Genomic DNA, 14,078 nt, shown 5'->3' with positions numbered 1-14,078 from the left:
GGTATTACTGAGTTGACTGAAATTATTCGGTTTTATTCATGGATTTTGTGGGTTGGTTGGATTTTGCTGATTGCATTTTGTTAGATATATTTCCAACAGCAAAAAGAAACCAACCCTCAATATGGCTATTTTTTTTGTAAAAATTTATTAGGATAATTTTGATACTACTATGATAAAATTGCTCTAAAATTAAACTATTGATTAGTGAAGTTATCGTTTAAAAAAATACGACGGAAAATTAAATATTTAGAAAGACATAAAAAGTTAATTTTCTCTTAATTTACAAATTGAGGGTTGGTTGCTTTTTGTTTAACATGGCCCAACTGAGGAAGATATAAAAAATAGACTAGGACAAACAAGAGACGGCATACGAAAATTGAACCCGATACAGTGGGATAAGAACATCAGCATAAAAACAAAAAGAAGAATATATAATACCATGACAAGAAGTATCCTCACTTATGGGTGTGAAAATTGGACAATAAATAAGAAAACCAAAAATAAAATAAGAGCAACCGAGATGGAATTCCCAAGGAGAAGCTGCAGAGTAACAAGGAGAGATAGAATACATAAATATAACAAAAAATAACATAGAGATTAAGAGAAGAATGTGAGTGAACTCAGACATAATAGACTACATCGAACAGAAGAGATTAAACTGGTACGGACATGTCAGAAGAGCAGACCAAAATCGGTGGATAAACCGAATAACAGAGTGGAGCCCGATAGGAAAAAGGAAGAGAGGCAGACCCGAAGATCCTTCCGAGATGAAGCAATGGTGAGAAATCTACAGGAAGGGGACTGGCAAGACAGAAAGAGCTGGAGAGAACGGTTGAGTGAAGGACTACAGTGAAAACTGTGGAAATCCTTAGTATATATGGTACCTGGAGAATAATACATGGGATATTTTGTACATCCATGTTTAAGTTCACAAATTTTATCTGTTTCCACGACAGATCAATTTTAAAGGGTTTTTACTCATATATTTTTGTACTTTGGTGGTGAGCATGTTAGAATTACGTCAGCACCGATGATGATCGGTCATCCGATCGAAAACTAGTTCTGTGATGTACCTAGCTCTTTTTAGGGATTTTAACAAATATACCTTTTATAAAGGATTTTAGTCGTTTTTGTAATATATGGTATACAGCCAACTACAGGAAATCTTTTCCTCGTGGATTTTATTATTGTGTTATTTCTATGTTCAAACTCAATATCCACTCCATCTTCCACTTCGTGAAAATATCAAGTAAATTGATGCTGTAGTATGGAATTTGGAGTCAAATACCCTTACTGACTGCACTACTAGTCAAATTAAGTAAATTAAGGATATTATTTATCGCGAGTGACGTCTGACGAACCAATTACATGATCTTTATGTTATTGCTAAACCAGTTACCAAAAATCATTAATAAGTAAGTTTTTAATTTTATTAAAAATAAAGGAAATATTATTTTTAAAATGTTTCCTATTCAGACCAACTGAGGCGATATTAGTCCAGGAAAATTACGTGTTATTTTCAGATAATACATAACATTCGTCAAATGAACAAACATTAATATACATGTATAATGGGTTAAATCAGAAAATCATTTTAAGAAACTTAATATACAGATCAGCCCAATCGTCACAGATTATCGAATTCTCTCTAACGCATTACATTTGGAAGTGACAGAAAAAAAAAGGAACCTCTGTGATTATTATACATTGAACTTAGAAAATTATATATTCCTTGACGGGTATTTGCATATTAAAACGGCTTATACTTAAAGATGTATAATTGGTTGGCGATTACAATAATACTCTAAATAGATAACCAATCAATGACGCGAATAAAGATAATTTGACACAAAATTAATCGATTGTGACAGTATTTTCACAATATCATATGGTAAAATGACAATTGTAATTTCTAGGTTAGTATTTTTCAGTGACGTAAATATACCTAAATATTTTATGTCATTGGTATATTCGGTTATTGTATAGTAAAATTTGATTGAAAAAAATCACTTAAATCGGCCAACAGGTTTAGGAAATATGAGACATCAAAAATGACCAAATTTTTAAGTGGGCCGATTTCTATGCACGTAAGTTTACATTTCTTTTTGTACATAGTACTCAATGTTTTATTTCTGGAACAAATAAAAGAATAACTACTCCTCACAGTCAGCTCCACTGACATGGAGTAGAGATAGGGTCAGCAGCGGGACATCCGAAGTAACATTTGTTAAAAATACATACCGGGTGTCCACGGCTGGAATGAGGGGGTTTTAGTGGGTAGGCAGTTGCGTTTTCACGATTGATTTGCTAGGCTTCATGGGTGTCTGAATCGGGCAAGCGGACTGAATCCCACACACCAGGGTAGAGGACAGAACACCAATTTCTTGGGGTGCTGCGGTCTACCCTGACGGTCTTATGAAGATTTCCTCCTCCCAGAAAAAAAGGGCATCTCATGATACTTGCAGTGGCGTGGCGTAGTGGGTGCCGCCCGCCCCGGGCGGCAAAATTTAACAATAAATACTAAAAATATTTTAGAAATATTTGAACCATTTTTAAATTTATTGCCATTTTGGGAAATAATGTTCGCCAACATATCATCGGACAAATAAAAAAGGCTAAGTATTATTCAATTATATTCGACAGCACTCCAGATCTTTCTCATAAAGATCAAATAAGTCAGGTATTAATATACGTAGTAATTGAAAATCAGGAAGTAAAAGTAATGGAATCTGTTATACATTTCATTGAAACTAAAGACAAAACTGCTGAAGGAATTTCAGAGATGATTTTGGACAAGATTCAAACTGATGGCCTAGATATAAGCAACTGTAGAGGCCAAGTATATGATAATGCTGCTGTTATGGCTGGAAAGTATTCAGGAGTTCAGCAAAGAATTCAAGAAATACACCCTAAAGCTGAATTCGAACCTTGCTCAAATCATTCATTAAACCTAGTTTGTTTACACGCTGCCTCAGTTGAGGTGGATTCAGTAACTTTTTTCGGCACTTTAAAACGTTGCTATTATTTTTTTCTCCATCGACACATCGTTGGGAAGTTCCGATACCAGCTACAGGCAAAATCTTTAAAAGGGTTCAAGACACGCGGTGGAGTGCAAGAGGCGTTGCCGTAAATGTGATATGGCATCATTACAAAGACATTCTCGTCACTTTGGAAAAACTGACAGAGGTAGGTGAAAGTTTAAACACTAGGACAGATGCAGATGCTTTACTAGTTTCGATGCAGTCATTTTCCTTTCTTTGTTTTTTGGGCCTGTGGCAACCGGCGCTACATAAAGTGAATAATGCACAAAAATATTTACAAACAAGGGGACTTGACATAAGATTGTGCGCTCAGAAAGTAAATTCTTTGCATATGATATTGACAGAGAAAAGAGAGGAATGGGCAAATGGCGCTGTAGGTTATGCAAAAAATATGTGGGAAGAACTTGGAATTTTCAGAAAACCTCGTAGGTGCATAACAAGAAAGCATATTTTTGATGACGGAACTGACGGATTGAGATGCTAACGGGTCCCGGTGAATTCGTAACTATTTTAATCCCCCATCCTAATTACAGGCCAACTGGTAACTCTGGCGCGCAGATAATTATTCGGTATCCCACCAAGTACCGGTGAATTTGTAACTTTCTTTTCTAAGTAATTACTAACGATGTTGATAATCTAATACCGGTATTCCAGGTATGTACTTGTATAAATTACCCTCTTTGAAGGTGGTGTAAAAGTTATTCATCATGTAGGTATTGTCTCTTGGACGGGTTACATGAGAAAGTCGAAATAAATTTTGTTAAAATGGCTGAAATACTTGTAACAGATTTCGTAATGAGTGAACGTGGATGCCAAAGAATTGTTTATAACTTTGAAACAGTGCTGAGGCCGCTTAGATAATCAGATTTTAATTATGTAAAGTGTATTGGATAGGTAGAGTGCCTCTTTATATGTAAAAAAATTAGCAAACTTCTAAATGGTCTACTTTTGTTCAGAAAATCTTTAAAAAATTTAGATTGCAAAATTATTATGCAAAATCTATCAGGTCGATTTTAATGAAATTTGGTGGACGATTTAAGTACATATGATAAGGATTTTCTATGCGAATTACGAAGGTTCTAAGTGCAACCAAAGTTGTTGAAAAACACTGAAGAGGCTTATTTTGCTCCCTTATTTTGTATTTATTGCTATTTTACAGAAAGGGTAATAATTTAAGACATTTTTAACTAGTCTTATATCATACAAAATTCAATTATCTTTATTTTATTTCCCTACGACTTTGCTCCAAAATGAATCGTTTTAAAGTTATAAGCAAAGAAAGTAGAAAAAAATCAATGTTTTTCGAAATTTTTAAATATATTAATTTTTTTATTAATGTTCCGGGCATATTTGAGAAGGAGCGTAAGTCAATCAATTATTATTATTGAAGTTGTCACCTAACTGTATCTGCAAAAATCCGAATGCCACCTCGCACATACGCAAATAGATGTTTTTTTTACAGATCCGCCCTGGTGTATACATATCATATGTTTCAATTATTTTATTAAGAGATTTCAATTTTTGTTATTTTTTATAGGTACAGATAATACACATGTTTTTGAGCAAACCAAGAACCATTCGCATACATAATATGCTATATGTCCCGTGTTGGCTTAATCCGTTACTGTTCAAATTTATTTCTTACCTTTTAACCTATCTACCTGGGGTATTAGAAGTAAACAATGGTTTCGAATTCACCTGTATAAAGTTGCGAGTTGGGAGGGTCAGGTAGTAGAAAAGTTACGAATTGGCCGGTGTACATTTTGATTTGAAAAAATTCGTCATTAAGAGTTACGAGTTGGCGCTTGTCCATGCTAACTTGTCTTGTGAAAATGAGTTGAGACAAAAGCTGTTTTCTTCGTTAGATAGAGGTATTGTAGAAATTCGTGAGCGTTTTCAACAGCTACAGAATTTAACGGATAAGTGTTCTTATCTAACGCCGGCTATATTACTACATCCAGACAACACTGAATGTAATCTAGACTACGCATCTGACGAAATTGACGAGCAGGATTTCAAGCTGGAGAGACTTCGACTGCAGACTTTCGTTGCTGCTACAGGCTAACGAAAATAAATTGATTAATGCAGACTCACTTGAAATATTTAAATTTATTTTTAAATACAAGCTGGAAGTTACTCTGCCCAATATTTTAAAAATTTTCCGAATATTTTTCACAGTTACTATAAGCAATGCCAGCTGTGAGAAGATTTTCAAAATTGAAATTGATTAAAAAATATTTAAGATCGACAATGAGTACTCTAAGACTAACTAATTTGGTTATTTTGTCTATTGAGCAAGTGGTGTGTGATGCGATAGACATTGACGGTGTAATAAAAGCCTTTGCCATTAAAAAAAGTAGACGCATAAATTTTTAATTGAAGACGGAAGTTTTGTTTTTAATTCTAACAAATACTCATATATTACTTTTCAATAAAAATAAAAATATAACATTATAGTATCGTTCTAAATAGTTCTAATTAAAAATTGATTTTATTTTTTAATCTTGTCGATCGTCAAGGTGTATCTAATCTTAAGTGATAGGAACCTAAGTTATATTAATGTATCTAATTGGTTCAAGTAAAAGAATTTTTGTATTAAAAAACGTGATTGTAAAACTTAGATAAACTTTTTTATTTAAAATCTAACCTGTATAATGCAAAATAATGGTGACTGATCTCGCCGAACAGTTCTCTATAATTAATGTGTGTAATGTATATACATTAGAGAGTTATCAAGTAACTCTAGGAGAATATGGTAACGTTATTTTAGCAATGGAGCATGCGCAGTATGAATATTGAATAACGGAACTGATTTTAACGTTAACAGGCTCCGTTACGGTAGGTGGAATAGCGGGCTTGAAATACGGTAACGTTAGCAGTGAATCGCACCAATTCGGCAAGACTCGGAGTTTGTTATGTAATCTGTTCTTTGTTTTGAAATTTTACTTCTGTACATTAATAGGTGTTTTGTCTTTGTTTTTTTGGTTGACCAACTGCTAACATTTGGAGTTAGAGTTAGTGGGAATTTGGTGGAAAACATTTTATTTTCAAAATTTTTTCTATATTTCGTCAAGTACATTGGCCAAGTTCATTGGCCTTAAGTACCTTATTGCTTGTTTTAAGGTCTCTTTCATATTTCTTTGGAAAAAATTTGAAACCCAAATTGTACAAAACCAAGCAAAATTACAAAATATTATGTATCTTGGGTAAAAGAAACCAAAAATAGAAAAAAAAAATTAATTAAATTTAATTATATTGCTGTCAAATACTTTAGTGACTGACAGCTACCAACTTTTAACGTGAACGTGAAGCACAAATTCTACCACTTGATAACTCTAAAATTACATATACGTTAAAACTTATACCGTATAAAAATAGCGTTTACGTGTCAAAATAACGGATAGATAGAATTTTACTTGATAACTCTCTATTAAATTAAAATACCTAGATAAGAGGGCGGCAAAATTGTCTTCCGCCCCGGGCAGTGACACTCACGCTACGCCACTGGATACTTGTAACAGATGATAGATATAAACATAGATTCCAAAAATTAGTAAAAACAGCAGTGAAGTCCATAAGACAAATTTCCAATTTTACTAAAGAAGTTTTAAGAATAGTAACTTATTGGAAATTAATAATTTAATTCAAATTATTAATTTTTTCTATTAAAATTATCCAAACAAGTTAATCCATCAGTTAAGTTGTAAAATCTAACCAGATTCGGCAGTTCTCAATCTGTGGTACATGTACCACTGGTGGTATTGTTAGTTAAAAACCTCGTGAACCTCATAAATAGGCATGCCCGAAAAAATAAATGGAACCTAAAAACATTCACCATTTTAATTTCATAGGAAATTAGGCGACAGTGTAGGATTTGCACGTGCTAAATGATGTAGAGAGAGTATTTCCAATAAACATGACATATTATGTTTCTCTAATTTTAAACAAATTAGTTAGTCATCGCATTTTTATTTTATCTCACATTGAAAGATGTAATGAAAATTTACAACTTCCTGTCTTCACTGCCAATAAAAATTGCTGTGTAAAAATGTAAAATGTTTACATTGCACTAATTTGGCTTATAAATAATCCTTTTAAGAACTGAAAAATATCTAGAGGACAAATAAATAAATTAACAAATCAGTGTATGATAGAAAAAAAAAATAGAATTTTGGTTTTAAATTCAGCAAAATATGTTTATAGGAGACGAAAACCTCGAATTTCTTGGGAAAAATATTCCAATGAAATTTTTTGTATAATAATCACTTTCATAAAATACCGGAGAATAATGTTCAAGAGGTTCATACAAAAAGTGGTCCTAATTTATTGAACAGTTTTGTATAAATCCATTTTTTAGGTTGTGATAAGGGCCTCAACAGCTATAAACAAGCAAGGTTTTAAAATCAAATAAGCCCAAACCAAAATATCAGAAATTGATAGAACAAGGTTTGGTGAATTCAGAAATAATTATGTGTTTTTGAGCCTTAAAAATCATCATTTTTTGTTTTTTTTTTCATTTTTAAATTGTTTATAAGTTGAAAACGATCAACTTTAGAGAAAAATTACAATAAACCTTTTTTATTCAGAATGATTAAAAAAACCGAAAAAAAAATTTGTTCGTGAGATGAAACTGATTTATACAATTTGTTTAAAAACAATTATTGTTTAAATAAATTAGAACCACTTCTGCTGGTATTATGTTTTAAGACGAAATAAGTTAAATACAAAGTTATCAATTAATATTCACAAAAAAAAATTAAAAAAAATTAAAGCTATTTCACTAACGCAAAAACTAGTTCGTCTGTCTCGCTACGATAACGCACTGAAGAGAACTACATATTTTTAGCAAGGCCTGATATCATTGTTTCGTTCCTAGATCGACATCACTAAATGATTACGTCAGGTCCACGACATTATGAATTACCAATAGATATCATTATTTGCGGTGGTACACAAAATGCAAAAACAGACAAAATCAGCACCACTACTATAGTTAATTAGATTGCCTAGCTAGATAGGTATGTCAGTTAGGTGGTACCAAAAATAATAAAAATGGACATTTGTACAACATGTCCATAAAAAGTATTTTGTGGAACATCACTCAAAAAGAATGAGAACTACTGGATTAGACTTTTACAATAAATACTTTAAGTATCTCTTTGAAATAAAGTCCAGGACTTTTTCTTATAATTAATAATTATTTGACTTACCCTATGATAAATAATAGTAAACTTATTGTAATAATTAACAGCCATGACACACCAAAAGTTGTTAAACATAAAGCTACAATTAGGCCTATCCATCCAGCAGTGTTTGTTTCCATATCTGAAACAAATATTTTCAGTTTGACCTCCCCAAATATCCTTTATTAATTACCTCTTTAAATGGATTATTTCAGCGCATAAATAATTATATCGTAAAATAATAACATAATCGAATTGTATTGTTTTCAAGCATCAACGTTTTTAGTTTTTACCTTGTTTATTAGTTTAATTTGAAATAAATACTATAATTTTGAGGTTATTTACTAGTCAAATTTGACGTTATAGTGACGTTGTCAAAACTTCTGTTTTATTCTAATTTTGATGACCTCTGGCCTCGCTACAGGCAATTCGCCAGCACAACGCCTCCTATAAACCTTCCCCTAAAATAAATTTTATCTTTGTTTTGATTATATTCATTGAAGATGATCTATATTACCTTTTGATTAGACATAATAAATTGTTTTTCAAAGTCTTTAGAAATTAGTGGTTACAATGTACCTACCTATATTTTGTATGTGAGCAACCATGCCATGATACAAAAATACAGTTGTTTCTTTTCTCGTTTATTATTAAAGATCTAGTTTCAACTGCAAAAATGTCAAATATTGGATATTATGACACCCCCACAGAGGATGTAAAATCGGTATTCAGAAATCCTTTCTTACCAGTGGCGTAGCTAGCCCCGCAGGGGCCCCGTTTCAAACTTTGTCGCGGGGCCCTTTTCCACGACTGATATGGGATATGATAGTGCTAAAAAAATGTTAGACAAAAGAAACAAAAACGCTCGTATTGAACAAAATATTTATTAAATATAGCTGTAGAGTATAAAAAATTATTAAAAATTCAAATGTTCGTATTACAAGCCAATATAATATATTACCCAAATAATATTGTTCGGCAAACTTATTTATTAAAGCATCCAAGAAGATTCAACGTCAAGTCTGAGAGTCGTTCGTGTCCTATAGAAGTCCAGAAGTAGTTTTTAATCAATTTCAATTTTGAAAAACTTCTTTCAGCTACGACATAGTTACCGGAAGGGTTAAAAACAGAAAACATGCTGTTATCAGTGGCGGATCCAGAAATTTCTTTGGGGGGCGGGGTCATGGATCTTGAGGGTGATTTAATTACCTTTCTCTGATGAAAGGTCATTTAGTCTTACCACTCCTAGGATAAAAGTGGGTTTTCAATTATTTTTTGGATGGGCCTAAATCTTTTTTTTGTTTGACACCTTTCGGTTTTTGTTTTCTGTTTTCTGTTTGGGGGGGGGGGCGATGACCCCGTGACCACCCTCTGGATCCGCCACTCGTTGTTATTACCTCCGGAAACTGGATGCATAGTTATTATATTTTAAAATGATTTAACAGATTGAAATTAATGTTTTTATCGTATTAAGTAGTCAGTCTTTGTACTTGCTCTTTTATAATTTCATTTGGACATGATATAAGTTTCTCGGCTTGTAATGCCGAGGCCGCCTACCGACTAAACTCACCCCTTATTTCTTCAGCCGACGGGTCTGGAACCGCACTTAGCGTGCATATCTGACGTAAAAAGGTGTAAGGTCTGATGTAAAAGGTCCTCTCCCGCTGCCCCAGGTCCTGCCCCAGGACGGATGCGGGTAGAACAAGGAAAACAGAAATAAAAACAGACACAAAACGAGAAACACAAGAGGCACTCAGCCTGAGTAGAAGGTACAAGTCCTCCACCTACTGAATACCTTTTGAGACACGCACCACAGTTAAATAAGATTAGAATAAAAGTGGTAAAATGTTATATAAATAAAATTGATAAATAAATAAATAGATAGATAAAACATAATAAATTAAATAAAATAAGGGCAGTTAGCGTAGATTGGATGTAAAGGGTCCTCCTCCGCTGACTGCCTTGCATGACACAAACACGTTAAAAAATGAAAAATGACGATTGGTCATCCCGCTTACAGACGCCTCTCTTTTTCCTCTGTGTGCTTGATTGTCTTGGTAACAAAAGCAATGATCAGGTCAAAGTATATCTTGCTATCGATAGTTTTATTGATTAGCTCATGAGGCTCACCTAGAGGGGATCCCAGACCCAGTTGTAGCTCGGTACGCCCCGCGTGATATGCAGGGCACACGAAAATAACATTCCGCGCGTCATCCACTAGTCCACACTCGGGACATAGATCGCCCTCCGTCTTCTCTATACGATAGGTAAATTTCCTAAACGATCCATGTCCCGTTGTGTGAAGTTATAGTGGACGCGCCGATGCCGGCAATCGTACCACCTCACCACATCCGGAATCAGGGATCTCCTCCAGGCCGCCTTCTCGACTTCGGCTGTCCATTCCCTCTGCCACATCTGTAGACTTCTCGTCCTTTCCTGTGGTCCTGAACCTATTGCCTCCTTGCCCCTTTGGTACATTCGGACTCTTTCTGCAGCCAGGATGCGCATCGGCACATCACCAGCCATCATATGTAAGGCAATGGTTGATACGGTTCTGTACGCGCTACACCCTGATCAGAGGTTTTCTCTGAGCCCTAAGAAGCATGTCTTTGTACTTTTTCATTCGAAGGACCTCGTGCCACACTGGGGCCTCGTATAAACTATAGATAGGATTGTTTGTATCATCACCGTTCTTTTCTTAGATCCCGAACCTCCTATATTTGGCATCAGTATGTGTAGTGTGGAGGTCCTTTTTTTCTGCCTTCCCGCCTTCCGACATGCTTCTTGTATGTGTTGTCCGAATGTAATGCTGTCGTCAAATATTATACCTAAGTATTTCATTGTCTTTTGGGGTCTTTGTATTCAAATATACCTAATATTTCTTTTTCTCGGTCCCCTAAGATTATGGCTTCCGTCTTCTCTACTGCTAACTTTAGGACGTTTCTTTCTATCCAAACCGCGGTCTTTCGTATTTCTCTATTTACTTTTTCTATTATTCCCCCATTCGTTTCGTCTTCGATTAGTAAAACTAGATCGTCTGCGTATGCAATCGCACTCACTCCTCTCTCCTTGTTTACTTCTAGTATACCATTATAAATATATTCCATAGTAAGGGTCCTAGGATCCCCAGCCGGGGATTGTAGTCTGCAGTAGTTGGGATTAGTTCCCTTCTCCTGCGGATTGCAAACCCACGGGGGGTTGACCACGACCCATCTGGCGCGTCCCAATGGCTGATAGGGTGAGCCAGTGAGAGGGGGAGGTGCGACATGAAGTTCGGGACTTGTCGGAGGGCATGACGCTCCTCGCACACTCGCTGGTAAGATTGCTAAATAATGTGGGCTGCCACAGAATAGGCACCGCGGATCACGTGGAGCACAGTTTAGGGGAGGCAGCTGACCTGTGCTTTGAGAGGATGGATGACGAGGACCCATGTGTCGCAGGAGGCAGGACCTGGTATCAGCCCAAATCGTGCGACACATGAGCCCTTCCATGAGAGAGTGAATGACTGCTATCATACCGTGCCTGGCAGACTGGTGGTTGTTGAGGAAATGTTTGCCAGGTGTGGGGCTTGCCTTAACAAGTGGAAGGTACCCACAATAAAAATCCCCTCAAGCTAAGGTGGAACAGCATAAGCCGAAGGTTTGGCGTAGTAGAGGATGTTCCTACGGGACTTAGGGGTTGCTAAGCCGCTATTATGCGAACTCCGGGAAATGGGCGAATCCCTGGTTTTATTAGCCTTCCTGTGTTAATGCGGGGCTCTGGCACAGGTGACCAAAACTTCCCTAGCTACTCGTGGGATAAAACATGGACCAAGAACAAAATAAAAGAAAAGAGGCTGGAGTGATCTCGGACTCGGACGAGTCCTCCAGCTCAAGCACTGTCGTGGAGACAATAGAACACGACAGTGAAGCATCAGCGGGAACTCAGGGAACCGCTGATACAATCACGACAGGGGCTGAAAGAATGGACCTGTCGGACAAAAAACGTTTGTCTGGGGCTCAGAAGAGGAAACAGACAAAGGAAAGAAAAATGGCAGAAGGTACGTAGGAACAACGACCACGGAAAAGGATGCAGAGGAAAGTGAGCACTTCTAGATCTGCTATCGGGACAGACAAAGGACCCGATAAAGAAGGTAAGAAGAGACCCCGAGAGTACTCTGCTACACCACCCCAGGTCTCCAAAAAAACGAAGCAGGCTTCCAGACCTGCTGACTCTTATACAGAGGCCGCACAAAGACTCAGGATGCCGATCATAGGTCGACGACATCCTGAGGTAACACTGGATCAGGCTCAAGCTGACCTGATCCAGAGTAGGATTGCGGATGCAATGGATGAAGCTCCTTCGGGGAGCAGTAAACCACTGCAGTTCGCCAGAACTACCTTTAGCGGAGGCGTGTTATGGATTACCCCCGCTAATGAACACACCAAAAACTGGCTGTCAGGTGCAGTGGAACGGCTGGGCCGTTTGTGGGAGAACGCAGATTTGACGGCTGTCGAATCCAAAGATCTTCCCAAAAGACCCAAAGTTCTTGTATTCATACCAGGCCAGGCACAGGAAGAGGGAGTTATCCGAACACGACTGGGGCAACAGAACCCAGAACTAAGAGTGGGAGGGTGGCTCCTTCTAAACAAAAAAGTAGAGAAGGAAGGAGTACTCCTGGCCTTCTCTATAGACGAAGTGTCCTTCAGGGCCCTCGAGAGGAACCGTTTCCGAGCTTATTACAGACTCGGAATGGTCATCTTTAAAGTCCTTGGAGAAAAGATGGAGGGGAGAATCAGAATCCTTCAAATTAACTTGCAGCACAGTAAGGCTGCTTCGGCTGCAAAAAGGGAATTCGATGTGGCCCTTATTCAGGAACCCTGGGTGAACAGGGGAAATATTATGGGGTTAGGGGGAGTTGGAGGGGAACTCATATATGACAGAACCTCCGAGGTACCTCGAACCTGCATTATTATCAAAAAGAAATTTAACATACTGCCGTTAACAAATTTTTGTTTTAGAGACTTGACGGCAGTCAAGATAAGGCCAGGGAAGGGAAGGGTGTCAAGAGCGATTACGCTCGCATCGGCGTACCTTCCATATGATGCACCTGGTTCTCCTCCAACTAAGGAAGTGGAGCAGCTGGTAAGAGACTGCAGGGGATCCAGAACCCAGCTGATCATCGGCTGTGATGCTAATGCACATCATACAACGTGGGGAAGTACGAACACGAATGTAAGAGGTGAATCTATACTCGAATTTGTTATGGAAAACGAGCTGAACATAATAAATTCAGGTAATAAACCGACTTTTGTGACTAGTGCTCGAAAGGAGGTCATAGACATAACGATAGCCACCAACTACGTTAGCAATAAAATTACAAATTGGCGTGTGTCTGATGATGCGAGTTGCTCGGATCACAGACACATACAATTTGAAGTAGGGGAAAAAACATGTACCCTAGAAACCTATCGTAACCCTAGGAAAACTAACTGGGAGGCTTATAAAGCAGACCTGGAATATTATTTTTTTAATAACTCGAAACGTTAAAAAAATTATTTTTTTCATTTTAATTGTGGCTTATTTCCCATATAAATAATTAACCTGGAATATAGTTTAAAACAGACTAAGGATACGATAAGAAATACAACAGACCTCGAAATGGTTGTGGAGCAGCTGCAAAACACAATCATCTCGGCGTATAATGACAACTGTCCTTCAATCAATAAGGAATCCAACAGGAAAGTGCCCTGGTGGAATGAGGAACTTAAAGAATTAAGAAGGAAAGTTCGTAAAAAATTCAACAACGCAATGAACAAGAATATCAGTTGGGATGAATACAGAAAGGCCCTAACTGAGTACAATAAAACTCTGA

At 36.7% G+C, this 14,078-nt stretch overlaps 1 protein-coding gene across 2 annotated transcripts in view; it reads right to left on the bottom strand.

Moving 5' to 3' along the window:
- LOC114339787 (sorting nexin-13) overlaps positions 1 to 8,577 on the bottom strand; it is a 236,149-nt gene extending 227,572 nt beyond the window's left edge. For both annotated transcript variants that reach the window (XM_028290473.2, XM_028290474.2), the window contains exons 1-2: positions 8,418 to 8,577; positions 8,252 to 8,366 (exon numbers count right to left, since the gene is read on the bottom strand). In XM_028290473.2, the coding sequence (XP_028146274.2) occupies positions 8,252 to 8,364 (113 nt within the window). In that variant the 5' untranslated portion in view covers positions 8,365 to 8,366; positions 8,418 to 8,577. The remainder of the gene's footprint in view (positions 1 to 8,251; positions 8,367 to 8,417) is intronic.
- Positions 8,578 to 14,078: the final 5,501 nt, after the last annotated feature.

Source organism: Diabrotica virgifera, chromosome 4, assembly GCF_917563875.1.
Source record: "Diabrotica virgifera virgifera chromosome 4, PGI_DIABVI_V3a".
Classification (NCBI taxonomy): Eukaryota; Metazoa; Arthropoda; class Insecta; order Coleoptera; family Chrysomelidae; genus Diabrotica; species Diabrotica virgifera.
This window is presented reverse-complemented; position numbering and strand designations above follow the sequence as displayed.